Source organism: Rhinopithecus roxellana, chromosome 15 (genome assembly GCF_007565055.1).
Source record: "Rhinopithecus roxellana isolate Shanxi Qingling chromosome 15, ASM756505v1, whole genome shotgun sequence".
Taxonomy (NCBI): Eukaryota; Metazoa; Chordata; class Mammalia; order Primates; family Cercopithecidae; genus Rhinopithecus; species Rhinopithecus roxellana.
The window spans coordinates 10,261,728-10,275,674 of record NC_044563.1 but is presented as its reverse complement, the minus strand read 5'-3'; the positions used below and the strand labels follow the sequence as shown (position 1 = coordinate 10,275,674).

Genomic DNA, 13,947 nt, shown 5'->3' with positions numbered 1-13,947 from the left:
CCGGCTAGTTTTTTGTATTCTTTAGTAGAGACGGGGTTTCACCATATTAGCCAGGATGGTCTCGATCTCCTGACCTCGTGATCCGCCCATCTCGGCCTCCCAAAGTGCTGGGATTACAGGCTTGAGCCACCGCGCCCGGCCAAATCTTTTTTTTTTTTTTTTGAGACGGAGTCTTGCTCTGCCACCCAGGCTGGAGTGCAGTGGCCGGATCTCAGCTCACTGCAAGCTCCGCCTCCCGGGTTTACGCCATTCTCCTGCCTCAGCCTCCCCAGTAGCTGGGACTACAGGCGCCCGCCACCTCGCCCGGCTAGTTTTTTTTTTTTTTGTATTTTTAAGTAGAGACAGGGTTTCACCGTATTAGCCAGGATGGTCTTGATCTCCTGACCTCGTGATCCGCCCGTCTCGGCCTCCCAAAGTGCTGGGATTACAGGCTTGAGCTACCGCGCCCGGCCCCCCGATGTTTTGTCAATAAACCCAGGCCTAGCAATTTAAGAAGCTGGGAAGAGGGATAAGATATTTTACTTGGTTGTTCTGTCCTTGGGCTTTACTGATTGATTGATTGAGACAGAGTTTCGCTCTGGTTGACCAGGCTGGAGTGTAATGGCATGACCTCGGCTCACTGCAACCTCCACCTCCTGGGCTCAAATGATTCTCCTGCCTCAGCCTCCTAAGTAGCTGGGGTTACAGGCATGTGCCACTACACCTGGCTAATATTGTATTTTTCTTTAGTAGAGATGGGGGTTTCACCATGTCAGTCAGGCCGGTCTCGAACTCCTGACCTCAGGTGATCCACCCACCTCGGCCTCCCAAATTGCTGGGATTACAAGGGTGAGCCACCATGCCTCTCCTGTCCTTGGACTTTAGTAAGTTTTTCTTGTAAGCTGATGGTTGTATTATTTAAAGGTATAGGGAAGAATAAAGAGAAGTCTAGCCCACTGAGAAAGGGGGTGTTACTGATAAAGGACTAAAGTGTATTTTTTTTCCCTGAAGTCTGTTTGCTCTGTGGTTATATGATGGTTAATCACATGCTTATTGCCACCACTTATAAAGGTAGAGGTCGTGCTATATAGTCTCATCTATGTGGTACCCACATCATAGACATTATCCACCATGAAAAAACAGAAACAGAATAACAAAGGGGCTCCTGGTTGATGGAACCTCCTACTGATCCAGGACTGCACCATACTGCAACCTGCCTCCAAGTCCAACACAGTTTCCAGAGAGTTCTATCAGGTGCTTAAAAGGCACTAAGCAAGAAAAGCCCTTCCTCACTGTTTCTCTTTTGTTTTTTTTTTTGTTACAGATGGAGTTTTGCTCTTGTTGCCCAGACTAGAGTGCAGTGGAATGCGATCTCTGCTTACTGGAACTTAACATTAAAAGAAAAAGAAAAGCCGGGCACGGTGGCTCATGCCTGTAATCCCAGCACTTTGGGAGGCCGAGGCGGGTGGATCACCTGAGGTCAGGAGTTCGTGACAAGCCTGGCCAACATGGTGAAACCCCATCTCTATTAAAAATACAAAATTAGCTGAGCGTGGTGGCGGGCGCTTGTAATCCCAGCTACTCGGGTAGCTGAGGCAGGAGAATCGCTTGAACCCCGGAGGCAGGGGTTGCAGTGAACCAAGATCGCGCCACTGGACTCCAGCCTGGGCAACAAGTGTGAAACTCCATCTCAAAAAAAAAAATGAAAAGAAAAAAAATTAGTTTAAACAAAATGGTTACTTTTGGCCGGTCATAGTGGCTCACACCTGTAATCCCAGCATTTTGGGAGCCCGAGGTGGGCGGATCACTTGAGGCCAGGAGTTCAAGACCAGCCTGGCCAACACAGCAAAACTATGTCTCTACTAAAAATGAAATACAAAAAAATTAGCCAGGCATGGTGGCACATGCCTGTAATCCCAGCTGCTTGGGTGGCTCAGACACGAGAATCACTTGAACCTGGGAGGCAGAGGCTGCAGTGAGCCAAAATGGCACTGTACTCCAGCCTGGGCAACAGAGTGAGACTGCCTCAAAAAACAAAAAGTTACTTTAATACATTTGGGCTATTTATTGAGACATGTCACTCTGTCGCCCAGGCTGGAGCGCTATCAGAATCTTGGCTCACTGCAACCTTTGTCCCCCAGACTCAAGCAATCCTCCCACCTCAGCCTCCAGAATAGCTGGGACTACAGGTGAACACCACGAGGTCCAGCTAATCTTTGCATCTTTTTTTTGTTGTTGTTGTTTTGAGACGGAGTCTTGCTCTGTCGCCCAGGCTGGAGTGCAGTGGCGCGATCTCGGCTCACTGCAAGCTCCGCCTCCTGGGTTCATGCCATTCTCCTGCCTCAAGCCTCCTGAGTAGCTGGGACTACAGGCGCCCGCCACCATGCCCGGCTAATTTTTTGTATTTTTAGTCGAAATGGGGTTTCACTGTGTTAGCCAGGATGTTCTCGATCTCCTGACCTCGTGATTTGCCCGCCTCGGCCTCCCAATGTGCTGGGATTACAGGCATGAGCCACAGTGCCTGGCCATATTTCCCATTTTGCTTTGGGCTTCTGAAAAAATAAATGAAGACACTTCTTTCTCCCTATCCTTACTATGCCATCCTCTGCAAGCCGTCGCCTCTTTATATATCTAACAACACTGTCATGAAAAATCTATGCCAGAGATATGATTAATTCCACCCACAGCTGATGAATATTTTCTGATTATATTTCTCAAGGCAAATATCCCCAACAATAACATGTATTGAACGCTATAGAAATAAACAGGATAGACAGAAAAAGACTCAGACTGTCTAAGTAGTAAAGTTTGTGCAGAACTGGCAACAAAAATCCACCTGGGTCAGAGGTATAGGGTTCATTTATCTTGCTGAGGGTCAGCTTTCTCCTTCATGCATGTTTAATGGTCCACCTAAGTTCAACTGGAGGAGCATCTTTCTTCTTTGTTAACCAAACATGCCCAGGTAGAGCTGCTTCTCTTTTCTGTGGTAGCTGCTGAGTTCTGACTGTGTCAGCTGGAGGTACCGCCGGACGTTGGCATCTTGGAAGATGATGGAGAAGCAATTAGAAACAGAGTCAGTTAAGACCATAATCGTACCTTGTGGCAAGAAACAATGTTAACATGCTCCCATTTTTAAATCTCTCCAAGATCTGAATATATTGCAACCATTCTATGCAACAGTAAATCTCATTAATTAATGACCTTTGGAATTGAAAAAACAATCTCTGTCCCGGGCTGGACTGGTTGTTAATTTTTATTTATTTATTTATTTATTTATTTATTTTTTTTTTTTTTTGAGACGGAGTCTCGCTCTGTCGCCCAGGCTGGAGTGCAGTGTCCGGATCTCAGCTCACTACAAGCTCTGCCTCCCGGGTTTACGCCATTCTCCTGCCTCAGCCTCCCGAGTAGCTGGGACTACAGGCGCCCGCCACTTGGCCCGGCTAGTTTTTGTATTTTTAGTAGAGACGGGGTTTCACCGTGTTAGCCAGGATGGTCTCGATCTCCTGACCTCGTGATCCGCCCGTCTCGGCCTCCCAAAGTGCTGGGATTACAGGCTTGAGACACCGTGCCCGGCCCTATTTATTTATTTATGTATTTATTTTTGAGACAGTCTCACTCTGTCACCAGGCTGCAGGGCAGTGGCACGCGATCTCCGCTTACTGCAACCTCCACCTTCTGGGTTCAAGTGATTCTCCTGCCTCAGCCTCCTGAATAGCTGAGACTACAGGTGCACGCCACCATGCCCGGCTAACTTTTGTACTTTTAGTAGAGACGGGGTTTCACCATGTTGGCCAGGCTGGTCTCGAACTCCTAATCTCATAATCCACCCGCCCTGGCCTCCCAAAGTGCTGGGATTACAGATGTGAGTCACCACACCTGGCCACTGGTTGCTAATTTCATAATGAAAGCAAGACTGATGAAACAATTATTAAAATAGAGCCTCTAAAGATATTATTCATAAAGAGGGCAGGTTAATTTATGTACTTGAAGGTGAAAAACATGAACAAATAGATTTTATATCTTTATTAATTCATAATTAATGCCTTTCTCATTCATTTAGATTAGTGAGATTTTACTGCACTGCTATACATTTGGGGACTCTGCTACTAGTATCCTGTGGCTATTGTAAGCCAGAACGCAAAAAGGAGACAATTTTCAGTGCTCAACCAACCAACACAGGAATGAGTCTCTCATCTGCTTCACAATATCCTTTTTGCCTTGGAAACAAAGTCCCAAATTCTCTCTCAGCAGGACTGCCCTTTTTCTAGGTCATACCTGGGGTTAGCTGAGCTAACGGATAAAAATGGTGATTTGTTGGCATTCACACATCCTATCCCAATCACTGGTTTTTTGTTATTTTGTGTGTGTGTGTGTTTTTTTTTTTTTTTTTTTTTTTTTTGAGATGGAGTCTCCCTCTGTCACCCAGGCTGGAGTGCAGTGGTGCGATCTCAGCTCACTGCAAGCTCCGCCTTCCAGGTTCACGCCATTCTCCTGCCTCAGCCTCCCAAGTAGCTGGGACTACAGGCGCCCGCCACCACGCCCGGCTAGTGTTTTGTATTTTTTAGTAGAGACGGGGTTTCACTGTGTTAGCCAGGATGGTCTCGATCTCCTAACCTCATGATTTGCCTGCCTCGGCCTCCCAAAGGGCTGGGATTACAGGTGTGAGCACTGTGTCCAGCCATGCAGGCTAATTTTTGTATTTTTATTTATTTATTTATTTATTTTTTAAGTAGAGATGGGTTTCGCCACGTTGGTCAGGCTGGTCTTGAAATCCTGACCTCAGGTGATCTGCCTGCCTTGGCCTCCCAAAGTGCTAGGATTACAGGTGTAAACCACAGTACCCAGCCCTGACAAACAAGACTGGTTTATTTTTTTTGAGACAGAGTCTCATTCTTGTTGCCCAGGATCTCGGCTCACCACAACCTCTGCCTCCCAGGTTCAAGCAATTCTCCTGCCTCAGCCTCCCGAGTAGCTGGGATTACAGGCGTGCGCCACCACACCTGGCTAATTTTGTATTTTTAGTAGAGACGGGGGTTTCTCCATGTTGGTCAGGCTGGTCTCGAACTCCTGACCTCAGGTGATTCACCTACCTTGGCCTCCCCAAGTGCTGAGATAACAGACGTGAGCCACCCCGCCCAGCCTGCCTATTATATGTATATATATATGTATATTTATAAATATATAAAATATGTATTTAGAAATAAAAGCACATTGATATACATATATATTAAAATAGGCATACATATATATATGAAAGACATACCGACATATATATTGTGTATGCCTGATTAAGCATCAACCCCCTACACATGAAACCAATAATACTGCTTTTCTGTGGAGACAAGAACATAAGAGTAGAAAAAGGTCTGTTCATCATATACTTTTTCAGTTTGAATTCTCAACCATGTGAATGTATTACTTATTGAAAATAATACATTGGCAAAGTAAAATAAAATCTCCTTTCCACAGATCCACCCTAGCAAGACAATTTTGTCCTTACCATTTCAAAGCCCTTCTCCCTTACCTTTAGGCTGCCTATTGACGGCAGCCAGGAGGTAGTGGCGGGCCTGGTCATAGTCCTGCAGATGGAAAAAGGCCACTCCGGCCCGATACAAGGCCTTGGCATTATCAGGCTGTCGTTCCAGGACTTTCTGACTATATTCTCTCACTCGTTCGTAGTTCACGGGCTCCATCTGAAGGAGACAGGCTAATGGGCCAAATGAAAAGACAGAAGAGAGAGGAGGGATTCGTTACACCAGGTTCCACTGGCCAGCTCAAGGCAGTACCAAATAGGGTGGTAACAACGACATTCAGTCAACAAATGCTAAAGTGTTTCCCATATGCCAGACACTCTTCTACACACTGGGGATGCAGCAGTGAATAAAAGCTTCACATATCAGCCCGGTGCAGGGGCTCATGACTGTAATCCCAGCACTTTGGGAGGCCTAGGCGGGCAGATCATCTGAGGTCAAGAGTTCAAGATCAGCCTGACCAACATGGAGAAACCCCATCTCTACTGAAAATAAAAATTAGCCAGGTGTGGTGGCGCATGCATGCCTGTAATCCCAGCTACTCGGGAGGGTGAGGCAGGACAATCGCTTGGACCTGGGAGACGGAGGTTTCGGTGAGCCGAGATTGTGCCATTGCACTCCAGCCAGGGGAACAAGAGCGAAACTTCGTCTCAAAAAAAAAAAAAAACAAAAAAACTTCACATTATCTTGTAATCTACTTCAATATTTACTGATTTTCTGCTACACATTTAGTACTGAGTTAGACCTGGCTCTAAAGCTGATAACAACATACTTTAACATTTATTTAAAACTCTGGGCTGAGCATGGTGGCTCATGCCTGTAATCCTAGCACTTTGGGAGACTGAGGTAGGAGATTCGCTTGAGCCCAGGAGTTCAAGACCAGCCTGGGCAACAAGTGAGACCTTCCCCTGCCCCCCTTTTTGGCAGGGTATTCACTGCAGTGTTATAACAAGTGTATCCCGGGTAACAAATGTATTTATTATTATTATTTTTTTAAGACAGAGTCTCACTCATTAGCCAGGCTGGAGTGCAGTGGTGTGATCTGCAACCTCCACCTCCCAAGTTCAACCAAGTCTTCTGCCTCAGCCTCCCGAGTAGCTGGGATTACAGACATGTGCCACCATGTCCAGCTAATTTTTGTGTTTTTAGTACAGATGGGGTTTCACCATGTTGGCCAGGCTGTTCTCGAACTCCTGACCTCAAGGGATCTGCCCACCTTGGCCTCCCAAAGTACTGGGATTATAGGCGTGAGCCACTATGCCCAGCTGAGACCCTATTTTTTTTTTTTTTTTGAGATGGAGCCTCACTCTGTCGCCCAGGTTGGAGTGCAATGGCACGATCTCAGCTCACTGCAACTCTGCCTCCCAGGTTCAAGCAATTCTCCTGCCTCAGCTTCCCAAGTAGCTGGGATTACAGGCACACACCACCATGCCCAACTAATTTTTGTATTTTTGTAGAGATGGGATTTCGCCATGTTGGCCAGGCTGGTCTTGAACTCCTGACCTCAGGTGATTCACTCGTCTCAGCCTCCCAAAGTGCTGGGATTATAGACGTGAGCCACCCTGCCCAGCCCCCCATTATTATTACTATTTTTTGAGATGGAGTGTCGCTCTGTCGCCCAGGTTGGAGTGCAGAAGTGTGACCTTGGCTCACTGTAACCTCTGCCTTCCGGGTTCAAGAGATTCTTCTGCCTCACCCTCCTGATTAACTATGATTATAGGCGCTCACCACCATGCCTGGCTAATTTTTGTGTTTTTAGTAGAGACGGGATTTCACCATGTTGGTCAGGCTGGTCTCCAACTCCTGACCTTGTGATCCACCTGCCTCGGCCTCCCAAAGTGCTGGGATTACAGGAATGAGCCACCGTGCCCGGCCCCATTAACTTTTTATATGAAATTAGAATGCAGTGAGCCGAGATTGTACCACTGCACTCCAGCCTGGGCTACAGAGCAAGACTCCATCTTAAAAAGAAAAAAAAAAAAAATTAGATACATTACAATTGGCCGGGCACGGTGGCTCAAGCCTGTAATCCCAGCACTTTGGGAGGCCGAGACGGGCGGATCACGAGGTCAGGAGATCGAGACCATCCTGGCTAACACGGTGAAACCTCGTCTCTACTGAAAGAATACAAAAAACTAGCCGGGCGACGTAGCGGGCACCTGTAGTCCCAGCTACTCGGGAGGCTGAGGCAGGAGAATGGCGTAAACCCGGGAGGCGGAGCTTGCAGTGAGCTGAGATCTGGCCACTGCACTCCAGCCTGGGTGACAGAGCGAGACTCCGTCTCAAAAAAAAAAAAAAAAAAAAAAGATACATTACAATTTTTTAAAAAACAAATTTATCTTCATTGTGTCTCTTCTACCCAAGGTTCTATGTCCTGTATTCCCCATTTCACCACAGTTCTTGTACTGCAGCTTTGTTAATAATGGTTGCCATTAATTGTGTGAGGAAATGGCAAGCACTGTGCTATGTGCTTGATATACACTGTCTTGTTTAATCTTTGCATCTACACGATTACATAGGTGTTACTATCTTCATTTAGTGGATGAAGAAATCAAGACTCAGAGAAGTAACTTGTCCGAGATCTTATAGCTTCTAGGTGGAATGAATATGAAATTTGAATGAAGCGTTCTCTAACTCCAAAATCATGATTCTCAGTAACAATCCAGTATATAACTTCACTATTCTCTTGGATGACTTAATGGGACCTTGAAATACAAACCTGCGGACGAGCCAATTCAGGTCAATGTTCTGCCTTTTGATGATTAAGAAGGGAAACACATTCCCTATTTCACAACTGTGGGAATTAAACATAGTATTATGAAATCACGGTGCTGAGAAAGACCAAGAATCAGCACTGATAAGCACATTAAAGGGCCTGTGCTGATGTCTGTATCCCTTCTACAACATCCCCACCAAGTGGTCATATGGTTTATACTTAGCTATTTCCCCAGAGGTCAACCAATCTATCACCCTTGCTCATTAATTCAACAACCAGTTCTTGTGCAATGACCATGTGCCAGGCACTGAGCTAGAAGTAGAGAATAAGAGAAGCAAAGCAGTCATCTTGATGATTAAAGAGGTTGAGGCCAGGCGCAGTGACTCATGCCTGTAATCCCAGTACTTTGGGAGGCTGCGGCTGGCTGATCACTTGAGGTCAGGAGTTTGAAACCAGCCTGGCCAACATGGTGAAACCCCATCTCTACTAAAAATACAAAGAAATTAGCTGGGTTTGGTGGCGGGCGCCTGTAATCCCAGCTACTTGGAAGGCTGAGGCAGGAGAATCACTTGAACCCGGCAGGCGGAGGTTGCAGTGAGCCAAGATCATGCCACTGCACTCCAGCCTGATTGACAGAGTGAAACTGTCTCAAAAAAAAAAAAAAAAAAGAGAAAGTGGAGGAATACACAAGAAACAAGTAAATGAATTTGTTTGTTTGTTTTTAGACAGAGTCTCCCTCGGTTACCTAGGCTGGAGTGCACTGGCGCGACCTTGGCTCACTGCAACCTCCACCTCCTAGGTTCAAGCAATTCTCCTGCCTCAGCTTCCCAAGTAGCTGGGACTACAGGCACCCACCAACATGACCAGCTAATTTTAACAATATTTTTAGTAGAGATGGGGTTTCACCGTGTTAGCCAGGATGGTCTCCATCTCCTGACCTTGTGATCTGCCCGTCATGGCCTCCCAAAGTGCTGGGATTACAGGCGTGAGCCACCGCACCCGGCCCAAGTAAATTAAGTTTTAAAAGTGCTTTCAGAGGCTGGGCACAGTAGCTCACACCTGTAATGCCAGCACTTTGGAGGCCAAGGCTCATGAGGTCAGGAGATCGAGACCATCCTGGCTGATACGGTGAAACCCCGTCTCTACTAAAAATACAAAAAATTAGGCCGGGCGCGGTGGCTCAAGCCTGTAATCCCAGCACTTTGGGAGGCCGAGACGGGTGGATCACAAGGTCAGGAGATCGAGACCATCCTGGCTAACACGGTGAAACCCCCGTCTCTACTAAAAAATACAAAAAAACTAGACGGGCAAGGTGGCGGGCGCCTGTAGTCCCAGCTACTTGTGAGGCTGAGGCTGGAGAATGGCGTAAACCCGGGAGGCGGAGCTTGCAGTGAGCTGAGATCTGGCCACTGCACTCCCACTCCAGACTGGGCGACCCAGCGAGACTCCATCTCAAAAAAAAAAAAAATTAGCCGGGCGTGGTGGCGGGCACCTGTAGTCCCAGCTACTTGGGAGGCTGAGGCAGGGGAATGGTGTGAAACCGGAAGGCAGAGCTTGCAGTGAGCCAGAATAGCGCCACTGACTCCAGCCCGGGCGATAGAGCGAGACTTGGTCTGGAAAAAAAAAGAATTGCTTTAAGAAAAATAAAACTGGCCGGGCGCGGTGGCTCAAGCCTGTAATCCCAGCACTTTGGGAGGCCGAGACGGGCAGATCACGAGGTCAGGAGATCGAGACCATCCTGGCTAACACGGTGAAACCTCGTCTCTACTAAAAAATACAAAAAACTAGCCGGGCGAGGTGGCTGGCGCCTGTAGTCCCAGCTACACGGGAGGCTGAGGCAGGAGAATGGCGTAAACCCGGGAGGCAGAGCTTGCAGTGAGCTGAGATCTGGCCACTGCACTCCAGCCCGGGCGACAGAGCGAGACTCCGTCTCAAAAAAAAAAAAAAAGAAAAATAAAACTATGCTGGGACAGAGAATGAATGAAGTCAGAGTGCTGTTTGCTTATGGAAGATGTTTTGGTGGGAGGAATGGAGGGGACTGAGTCTTGCTTGCTGTGTCGCCCAGGTTGGAGGGCAGTGGCCCAATCTTGGCTCACTGCAGCCTAGACCTCCCATGCTCAAGACATTGGCCCACCTCAGTCTCCAGAATAGCTGGGACTACCCCAGTACGCATAACCAAGCCTGGCTAATTTTTGTGATTTTTTGTAGAGACGGGGTTGCGCCACGTTTCCCAGGCTGGTCTTGAACTCCTTGGCTACCAAGGTGCTGGGATTCCAGACATGAGCCACTGCGCCCTGCGCCCAACTACAGAAGGCTTCTTTTTTTTTTTTTTTGAGACGGCGTCTCACTGTGTTGCCAGGCTGGAGTGCAGTGGCACGATCTCGGCTCACTGCAACCACCGACTCCCCTGGTTCAAGCGATTCTCCTGCCTCAGCCTCCTGAGTAGCTGGGATTACAGGCACGCGCCACCATGCCCAGCTAATTTTTGTATTTTTAGTAGAGACGCAGTTTCACCGTGTTGGCCAGGATGGTCTCGATCTCCTGACCTCGTCATTCACCCACCCCCAGCCTCCCAAAGTGCTGGGATTACAGGCATGAGCCACCACGCCCGGCCGACAGAAGGCTTCTCTAAGGAAGCAACTTTTGAGTCCAAATCTGGATGTGTGTCATTCAAAGGACAGGGCATTCTAGCTGGAAAGACAGCCTACAAAACGTGAAGGTGGAAATGTACTTTGGGCATCAAGTGTATAAAAGGGCCAGTTCAGGAAGGGCATGGTGGCTCACACCCGTAATCCCAACACTTTGGGAGACCAAAGCGGGTGGATCACCTGAGGTCAGGAGCTCAAGACCAGCCTGGACAACATGGCAAAACCCCGTCTCTACTAAAAATACAAAAATTAGCCGGGTGTGGTGGCAGGCGCCTGTGATCCCAGCTACTTGGGAGGCTGAGGCAGGAGAATCGCTTGAATCCAGAAGGCAGAGCTTGCAGTGAGCCGAGATCACACCACTGCACTCCAGCCTGAGCAACAGAGTGAGACATTGTCTCAAAAAATAATAATAATAATAATAAAATAAAAAATAAGGCCAGGCGTGGTGGCTCACACCTGTAATCCCAACACTTTGGGAGGCCGAGGTGGGCAGATCACTTGAGGTTGGGAGTTCCAGACCAGTGTGACCAACATGGAGAAACCCCATCGCTACTAAAAATACAAAATTAGCAGGGCATGGTGCCACATGCCTGTAATCCCAGTTACTCGGGAGGCTGAGGCAGGAGAACTGCTTGAACCTGGGAGGCGGAGGTTGTGGGGAGCCAAGATCGTGCCATTGCACTCCAGCCTAGTCAGCAAGAGCAAAACTCAGTCTCAAAAAAAAATTAAAAAAAAAAAAGAGCTAGTTGGTGCTGGGACCGAGGTGAGTTTGGATTTTCTCATAAGTGTGATGAGATGCCAATGGGGTGTTTTAGGCAGTGACATGATCTGATTTCCTTATCTGTAAAATGGGGATAATCCTTGCAGTTTTGTGAAGATGGCAGACATCTGTAAATGACTGCCCAACATGTTATAGGCACTCAATAAATAAAAATTATTGGGCCGGGTACGGTGGCTCATGCCTGTAATCTCAGCACTTTGGGAGGCCGAGGTGGGCGAATCGCCTGAGGTCAGGAGTCCAGACCAGCCTGGCTAACATGGTGAAACCCCATTTCTACTAAAAATACAAAAAATTAGCCGGGCGTGGTGGCACATGCCTGTATCCCAGCTACTCCAGAGGCTGAGGCAGGAGAATCGTTTGAATCCGGGAGGAGGAGGTTGCAGTAAGCTGAGATCGTGCCATTTGCACCCCAGCTTGGGCAACAAGAGCGAAACCCTTCACAAAAAAAAAAAAAAAAAAGAAAAAGAATAATGAGGAAAAGTTACACGACCCACTTTAAACCTAATATTAAAATAAGGGACATTTAATATTTGTGAAACACGTTCATTGCTTCAGCTGGTGGTTTAGATATTAAATGTCCCTTAAATAAACAATGGCCTGACCTTAGGTATAGTTTTGCCCTATAGCCTGCAAAATTCCCTAAAGCTATCAGCAATACCCAGAAGGCTGTTAGAAATGCAAACTGGGGCTGGGTACCTTGGCTCACGCACGTAAACCCAGCTCTTTGGGAGGTGGAAGCGCATGGATTACCTGAGGTCAGGAGTTCAAGACCAGCCTGATTAATATTATGAAACCCCATCTCTATTAAAAATACAAAAATTAGGTGTGGTGGCGCATGCCTGTAATCCCAGCTACTCGGGAAGCTGAGGCAGGAGAATCGCTTGAACCTGGGAAGCAGAGGTTTCGGTGAGCCGAAATCACGCCATTGCACTCCAGCCTGAGCAACAAGAGCGAAACTCCGTCTCAAAAAAAAAAAAAAAAAAAAAAAAAAAATTAGCTGGGTGTGGTGACTGGCGCCTGTAGTCCCAGCTACTCGGGAGGCTGAGGCAGGAGAATTGCTTGAACCCGGGAGGCGGAGGCTGCAGTGAGCCCAGATCGTGCCAGTGCACTCCAGCCTGGGCGATAGAGCGAGACTCCATCTCAAAAAAAAAAAAAAAAAAGAAAGAAATGCAAACTAGTAGGCCCCACGTCAGACCCATCCGAACCTCTGGGGATGGGGCCTAGGAAGTTGTGTTTTAACAAACTCTCCAGATGAAGTCTGAGAAGCCCTGCTCTATGGCAACTTAATTAGAGCCCCCACAGATTGGCAGATTATTTTAACTCATGGCGGAATAAATGGATGACAGTTAAAAAAAAGTCAGCGGTTTTTTTTCCTCAATGTTCACAGATGTTCATGTTCCTGTCTTAATGCTCTCTGGCCCCCTTTAGCCCCGTTCTTACCAGCTAGATTGTTGTAGCAGTCAGTCTGGGTGGTATGCAGTATGTTTTCTTGTTCAGGCGTGAGGGTAGGGCCCTGAGGTCCGAGATTAGGTAACGGAGAGGGCAGACTCGGATCCAGACCCCGCAGCTGAAGCAGAGCTCGATGGTACCTACTCACAGCATCTCGGTACTTCCCCTCCCGGTAGCGCTGGTTCCCTTCCTCCTTGTACAGCTGAGCTTCCTGCAGACGCTTCTCCATAACTGTCGCCCAGGGTTCTTGCGGAATTGCTAAGTGAAGGAGCAATTGAAGCTCTGGGGTTGGGAACAAAATAACTGACTGTAGTAGCCAATTCAAGGAGGCAGGAAATTACTCTTCTTCCTGGAGGGTCCCCCAAGAGGGACCTCCGGTTTGCTTGTTTCTACGCACAGCCCCACCTCTCCTTTCTGCAGTCTTTTTCTCCAGAAGTGCAGGCAAATAGTTAGGAAGGGGATGTGGGAATAATGAAGCCAAACATTAAGCGACTTCCTAAAAAGACGATGTGGGGGGGGCGGGGGTGTGGAGACTTTCCGAAAAACTCAAGCGACGCCCTACTCAGAAATTGTTGCGGGCGTGAGAACGCCGGGCACACTGGCTTCCGCCTTTCTTTCGGACCCGCCCCCCGACCTGGAAGTAGAAGGGAGTGGGCTGGACTAGTGCTAAAAGTCCAGGGGCTTGAAGCAATTCCAACTCTTCTTCCTTTTTCAGCAATCATTTATCTGTTGACGTCAGTAATATAAACTGGGAAACCGAGGTGAACCAACACCAAGGGAGACTCAGGTGTCCACATAAGCGTCACAGCTGCAAGCCCACCCGGTGCCGCGACCAGTTCCTCG

General features: G+C 47.8%; 1 protein-coding gene across 2 annotated transcripts; it reads right to left on the bottom strand.

Moving 5' to 3' along the window:
• Positions 1–2,673: 2,673 nt before the first annotated feature.
• Positions 2,674–13,712, bottom strand: TTC9C (tetratricopeptide repeat domain 9C). Of its 2 annotated transcripts, XM_030917253.1 has the most exons (4): positions 13,096–13,711; positions 8,230–8,304; positions 5,504–5,686; positions 2,674–3,018 (listed from the first exon to the last, which is right to left on the bottom strand). In XM_030917253.1, exons 3-4 carry the CDS (start codon positions 5,670–5,672, stop codon positions 2,924–2,926), a joined length of 264 nt encoding a protein of 87 aa, XP_030773113.1. In that variant the 5' UTR covers positions 5,673–5,686; positions 8,230–8,304; positions 13,096–13,711; the 3' UTR covers positions 2,674–2,923. The 2 variants fall into 2 exon arrangements, with proteins under 2 accessions (XP_030773113.1, XP_010383170.1); XM_010384868.2 differs by lacking the exon at positions 8,230–8,304 and having other exon boundaries at positions 13,096–13,712.
• Between the last annotated feature and the right edge of the window lie 235 nt (positions 13,713–13,947).